Here is a 6,678-nt window from a genome sequence, read left to right as displayed (position 1 = left end):
ACTAAAAGTATAAATATAAATAATTATAATTATAATTATAATCATGAATTTGTACTCATAATTATTTATATTGATATGCTTGCAGCTCAATGTATTGACTTTAGACAAAATTTGCTCAGCCCGGCCTAGTTGGAATGCCATTTGAAGAGACTTCACACTAGTTGAAACTCTTCTCTCATTTTTCTTATTCACTTCTTTCTCTCGACGGGAAATTTTCACATGTATCTAGTGCATTATGTCATTCATGCTCAATCCAATAAATACATGACATCCAAATGTCATTAAATATAAATTGATTATACTGTTAATGATAATAGAGAGAGAAAATGTAAGAAATTAAATTGGCATTCTATTGTAAAAATAAAATCATTAAAAATAATGGCACTTAAGATTTTATTTGATTGAATTTGTACAATTTTATTGGATGGAGCATGTATAACGTGATGCACTAGGTTCATGTAATAATTTCTCTTCTTTTGGCTGCCATCACATAGATGTATCAACTTTTTTCCAATATACTTGTAGATTTTGCTGCATTAACTGAATATATATTTTTAAACATATATTCTGGTGTTTATTATATAAGAGGTGTTTTATAAGCTTTTTTATTTTTAAGTCCACAATATATAGGGTAATGTAATATCATCCAGTGGTTGACATATTATCTTGCTTAGGCTTAAACACTTTTTTCTATATATACAAAAGCCTACGTTGATGACTAAGGTATAATTGGCTAAAAGACATTTCCAAATGCCTTGGTTATGATCTCTGCACTGTCGCTGAGCTACTTAATTCTTGAGGGTCTTAATCTCTACTAGAGGAACAAGTTTACCAAAGTCAATGCCATCCTTGCATAGTGAAAGCAAAGTATTTGGACCCAGTTTAACCATCTGATGTGGACTAAAAGAACTCAAAGTGACAGTGCTACTGGCAGGAACCATACCTAATTTTAGCAGTGAAACGGTGGCAAAATGGATCAGAATGCCTTGTTGTCACTGTGTGTTGACCCACAATTATTTTACATTAGCAAATAATAAAAATAAGAATGAGTCTCTAACAGAAGGACAATTTTGGTCCTAAAAAAATTATTTAGAGGGGATTTCCCCCACCATTTAGTACATGGCACTTAGAGCTTCTAAAAAAAAGTTTAGTGAGAAAAAAAGACTTTAACCCAAAAAAAAAAAATTCAAACCACACTATTTGAGTTTCTAATTGAAGCCAAACAAGCACTAGCGAAGTGATTTATTACTTTTTCAAATAAAAAGAAAAAGAAAAAGAGAGAGAAGGGGCAAAAAAAAAAAAGGAATGGTGGAGAGATTCTGACGGCATTGGACTGCGATTTTGTCAATGGCTAATGAAATTTAAAAAAACCAAGCTAAACATTTTTTTGGTCAACAAAAAGCCAACCTAGAATCAAATTCATGACAAGTAGGCATTACTACTTTTGAAAAAAGATTAGAGAAGCTAACTCTTAATTCATATGTCTTAAATATAATAATACGTACTAACACGCACGTACATTGACATTATTATTAATATTCTAACAATGCCTCTTGGCTGACTTGCATCTTGAATGTAATTTAATCAAAGATCTTGTATATATAATTCCATATTTCAAACTTACATGTTATTTCCTGGTTGCTTCACCCTTCCTTCGGTTCCATGAATCTGTGCATCACAATTATATATTCTTGAGATGACAAAAGTCATCTACGCAATTGATACAGTACGTTCATTTCCTATACAATTAGGTAAGGAATCAGAGATATTTTTGAAGCTTTGTTTCACTGTGTTATATAAAGTTCCAATCAGATCTGTATGTAGTCTTCAACTAGAAATCTCCACCTATATGCATGGTTCATCGTTTTCAAATATCGCACATTGAAGGTTTCTATTGAAGAAGAAGACGACTTGGAAAGTGCTGATATGGAAGAAGTAGACTTGGATAGCGTTTCTGAAGCATTGAAACGCCGACTTAGAGAACAAATTTCACCGGACATTGATTGGCCGCCGCCATTGCCACAGCACAGGTATAGTTACGTTGTTCTTGAATTTGGAATTTAATATTTTTCAGAAAAATTATTAATCATTTGATCCCTATACTCTCTATGAAACTCATAATTTATATTTTGACTCGGTGCAACTTCAATCTTTATAGTTTTGACTTAGTTGAAATATAATTTATATAGTTTTTAATCATTTAAGATATTTGGTCCCTATCTTTTATTATCTCTATCCCAATTTATAAGAAACTTAAGTATAGATATTCAACACGGCAACATTCACCATTCAATCAGTAAATATATAGTTTAAGAATTTTGTAGGAATTGTAAATTAATTTTTTTTAGGAATTGTGAATAGTGAACATTTGTGTAGTTTTGGTGTTTCTAGATGTAGTTTAATTTTGATGATTCTGAATTGTTTTAAGTACATCTATGTTTTCTATTGCAATAACCCCTATTATTATTTAAAAAAAAAAAAACTATCCATATAAGATAGTTATGGCCACAACTATCCTATATGACCACATATAGAAGACAATTATGGCCATATAGGATGATTGTGGCCATAATCGTCCTATATGACATCAGAGGTTTCAAATTTGGTTAAACCTAGATCCTTATATAAGATGGTTAGTTAACAACTATCCTATATTTAGATACTATATAGGATGGTTCTACAAATGTCTTATGTGTTTTTCTTCACGAGATGACAATTGTTAACCTTCTTCTGTATTAAAAAACAACCATCCTTTATAACCCATTTTGCCATAGTGCTTTTAGGAGAGATTGTCTTAAAATATAAAAAAATTTGACAAAAATAATATTTTATTAATGATGCTTTTTTAAGATTATCCTTCCCATTATATTTTCTCTCTTTAATATTCTTTTACAAATTGAGTATTAAATAATGAAGGGTATTTTTAAAATTTTATATTTTTTGTCTTGAAAAAATAAAATTATAAAGTATATTTAATAAGTTTTATTAATATGTGTACTTTTATTTAAAAGTATCTTATAAATTATGAAGGAGGACTACAAAATAAAATTATAAGGATTAAAGTTATTTCTTGAAGCTTAGGAGGGACATATTTTAAATGATTAAAATTATATGAAGTAAGTTGTACAAAATTAAATTTATGAGTTAAATTATAATTGAGTCAAAATTATAGGTGGAATTAATTTTCAAGAGAATTCTATGATATCTCATATTCAAGTGTTGTAAAATCTTACATATTGAATTTTTCTATTCTAAAACCTTGAACCTCGCACCTTAACTAGATTCCTTTAACCATCCTTCTGGGTGGATATTTACATGTGAAGTGTGCCTTTATTTTTTTTAACAACGATTTGATATCCAACATTGATCACTACTTAAAATTTACTCCCTCTATTTAATATTATAAAAAAATTTTAATTAAATTACAATTTCAATAAGTTAATTAATTATCTACACTTTTTATATTTATCTTTATTTAATATGATATTTCAATTAGAAAACTTCAATAATTACATCTACTAATTACAAGTTTTTTTTTTGAAAAAAAATTAATTGCATCTTGAAACCAAAATGTCTTATATTTTTTAACATGATATTTAAAAAAAATGCTTTATAATATTGAAATCGACAAAGCTAGGACATTATACCATTATTTACATTGAGTCTCTTCCAAGCAACCAATTAACATTCTGAAAATTTTATTGTCTTTGAAATAATAAAAATGAAAAATTAGAGAATATATATATATATATATATATTAAAAAAATGAAGTTATATATGGAAGATTCAAATTCGTGTTGATCATCCCACTTTCCATCCAACCTGACGGGCGTGCTTAATTAATATTGATTAAATCACAAATCAATACAAGCATAGTTGACCCAAAAAAAAAAATCAATCAATAGAATCAATAGCCCAAAGCTTAATTGGTTTCCTTGCTTCATTCGACTTGTTATTTAGTTAGAGCGTTGCTATAAAGAGCAATATACTGATACAATAGTAAATAATGTAGAGGGAGGGAGGGAGAGAGAGAGAATAGTGAATTAATTAATATTATTAGTCAAATCGTCTAGCACGGCTTTTTGTCCGAATATATGAAATGTGTACTATATATACATGAAGATTCAATTTGAATACAATTGCCTCATAATTGGTAACTGATGGTAAGCAATCAAAGCTTAGCTTTATGTTTCATTGTTTTCAATTACTCCCTCCATTCCAATTTATAAAATACTCTCTCCATCTCAAATTATAAAATATTTTTAAATAAAATATTACATACCAATAAACTTCATTAAATACACTTAACAACCTTATTTTTTTAACACAAAAATATAAACTTTTAAAAATATCCATTATTTAATATATTAAAAAGAGAAGGGACAAAAATCAATTACAGAAAGAGAAAGGGTAATATTAGAATTGATACATTTAATGAAACTTTAATCTACGCAAAGTGTCTTATATTTTGGGATGGAGAAACTTCTTCAAAAGTATCTTATAATTTGAGACAGAAGGAGATATAAGACATTTTGATAGAATAAGGTTTCATTGATTATACTTTTACAATATCACCATTCCCATTATATCATCTTTCTTTAATATTCTTTCACAAATACTCGTAGGGTATTAAATGAAGAACATTTTTTAAAGTTTATATTTTTATCTTAAAAAATAAAATTATAAAGTATATTTAATAAGTTTTATCGGTATGTGTGATTTTGTTAAAAAAAGTATCTTATAAATTGTGATGAATGGAATACTTAAGACATTAATTAATATTCGAGTTGCCATATTTACTGTAGGGGAGAAGAAGAGAGTATTTCGTACTCGGAGTTCCTTTTTCATCATCAGTAAGCCTTTGTCTCATTATGTCATGATCTGATTTTTTTTTCATTGATTTGTATGATTTATTATTTTAATGTAAAAAACATAGAGCAAAATAACTTATGGTTATAAATTAAAAAATTCAAAATAAATCATTCAAATTTATCAAATGAAAGTTGATGGAATTGCTCAATTAAGTCCATCAATCCACCTTAAGGATCATTCATCAAAATGCTTTTCCAAATTAGATATTAGATAGAGCTATATACATACATAATACATTTTCCAACAAAAAAATGTTATAACAAATACATATTTGTTTCTCACTAGTATTTTTTACAATATATATATTTATATATTCTCCTTAAATCAAAATATTTTGGGTTTCTATACATTAATTTATGAAAACAAAAACTAAAGTAAAATTAATTTCACAGGGCCAATGATGTGTTCTTGAGTTTTAGTGGTGAAGACACTCGAAGGACTTTCATTTTTCATCTCTATTCACACCTAACAAATGCTGGAATCGAAGTTTTCAAAGACGATGAAACACTCCCAAAGGGAGAACAAATCATGTTACTATTTCGAGAAATTGAGAACTCAAAAATTTCCATAGTTGTTTTCTAAAGAAACTATGCTAATTCTAGATGGTGGTTGCAAGAGTTAGAACACATAATGCATTGTCATAGAACCATCGGTCAAGTAGTTCTACCAGTATTTGTCAATGTAGATCCATTTGAAATACGTCAACAAAATGGTAACTTTGGAGAAGCATTTGAAGATCTTACAAATAGAACCTAGGCTACAGAAGATCAAGTTTTTAAATGGAGGACATCACTTCGTCAAGTTGCTGGAATTGCGGGATTTGTTATCATAAACTCCAGGTATATTTTTAATTATTATATATAATTCAAATTTAGCTGACCTTACGAGATGAAACTCTTTTGTTTGTTTGTTTGTGTTATATAATTCAAATTTTTTTGGCCTAAAATATTCAAGGTATAGGCTTAATTTAATTAGTACATGCTTAAATTTAGAAGTGAGTCACGTGACATGCATGGTGTTTTCTGTGTTGCGGGGGGGGGGGGGTTGGTGTATTGATGAGATTTGTCTATTTTTTTGTACAAGAATGAGCAAGAAAATTTTTCCCTCTAGATCATTTAATAATGATCCTATAATAGAATAATCAAAATACAAACAAAATATAAGAAAAATGATAGTAAAATCCCTCTGAATTATACAAATGACAGTCTGATCTCTTGAAATACCATAATTTCAATGAAGTCCCTATGGATCTCTTTGTCAACAAATTTTAAAGCAAAAAGACAATTTTACCTTTATTGACAAATTATGATTTCTTGTTCAATTATTGAAATTCTTTAAATAAAAGTTGTGATTCTTTAAACAAAAATTGTGAATGGAGTTTTTTATTTTAAAAACTTATTTTTCAATAATAGAAATTACATTTGATAAATTGTGATTTCTTATTCAATTCTTGCGATACACATAATAAAAGTTGTTATTCTTTAAAAAAAAGTTATAATTAGGGCTTATTTTTAATAATAAAAATTACAATTGATAAATTATAATTTCTTATTCAACTCTTGCAATTTATAAAACAAAAGTTGTGATGGGGCTTTTTATTTTAAGTAAAGGTAAAATAATTTGTTCATTTTAAAATTTATTGACAAAAAAGTCCATAAGGACTTCATTGAAATTATGAAATTTTAAGGGATTAATGTCATTTATATAATTCAGAAAGATTTTATTATCATTTTTTTCAAAATATAATCCTCCTAATAATTATAAATTATTCACAATAAATAATTTATATTAATGGGAATCTCCATG

General features: G+C 27.4%; 1 protein-coding gene across 1 annotated transcript; it reads left to right on the top strand.

Annotated features, from left to right (window-relative positions):
• The first annotated feature begins 1,696 nt into the window (after positions 1 to 1,696).
• On the top strand, positions 1,697 to 5,517 carry LOC129298242 (uncharacterized). Its single transcript, XM_054936627.1, has 4 exons — positions 1,697 to 1,726; positions 1,825 to 2,030; positions 4,806 to 4,853; positions 5,265 to 5,517. The coding sequence occupies exons 1-4, from the start codon at positions 1,697 to 1,699 to the stop codon at positions 5,452 to 5,454; spliced, it is 474 nt and encodes a 157-aa protein (XP_054792602.1). The 3' UTR covers positions 5,455 to 5,517.
• The last annotated feature ends 1,161 nt before the right edge of the window (positions 5,518 to 6,678 follow it).

Source organism: Prosopis cineraria, unplaced genomic scaffold (assembly GCF_029017545.1).
Source record: "Prosopis cineraria cultivar Desert tree isolate PC_DT_omini unplaced genomic scaffold, ASM2901754v1 PC752, whole genome shotgun sequence".
NCBI classification, from domain to species: domain Eukaryota; kingdom Viridiplantae; phylum Streptophyta; class Magnoliopsida; order Fabales; family Fabaceae; genus Prosopis; species Prosopis cineraria.
The sequence above is the reverse complement of the archived record's forward strand: the minus strand, read 5'-3'. Positions and strand labels throughout refer to the sequence as shown.

Excerpts from the sequence above, each read along its gene's own strand:
- LOC129298242 (XM_054936627.1), top strand. The coding sequence starts at position 1,697 with ATGACAAAAGTCATCTACGCAATTGATACA. Across the intron at positions 2,031-4,805 it reads CCGCCATTGCCACAGCACAG|GGGAGAAGAAGAGAGTATTT; the intron begins GTATAGTTACGT and ends TATTTACTGTAG. Across the intron at positions 4,854-5,264 it reads GAGTTCCTTTTTCATCATCA|GGCCAATGATGTGTTCTTGA; the intron begins GTAAGCCTTTGT and ends TTAATTTCACAG.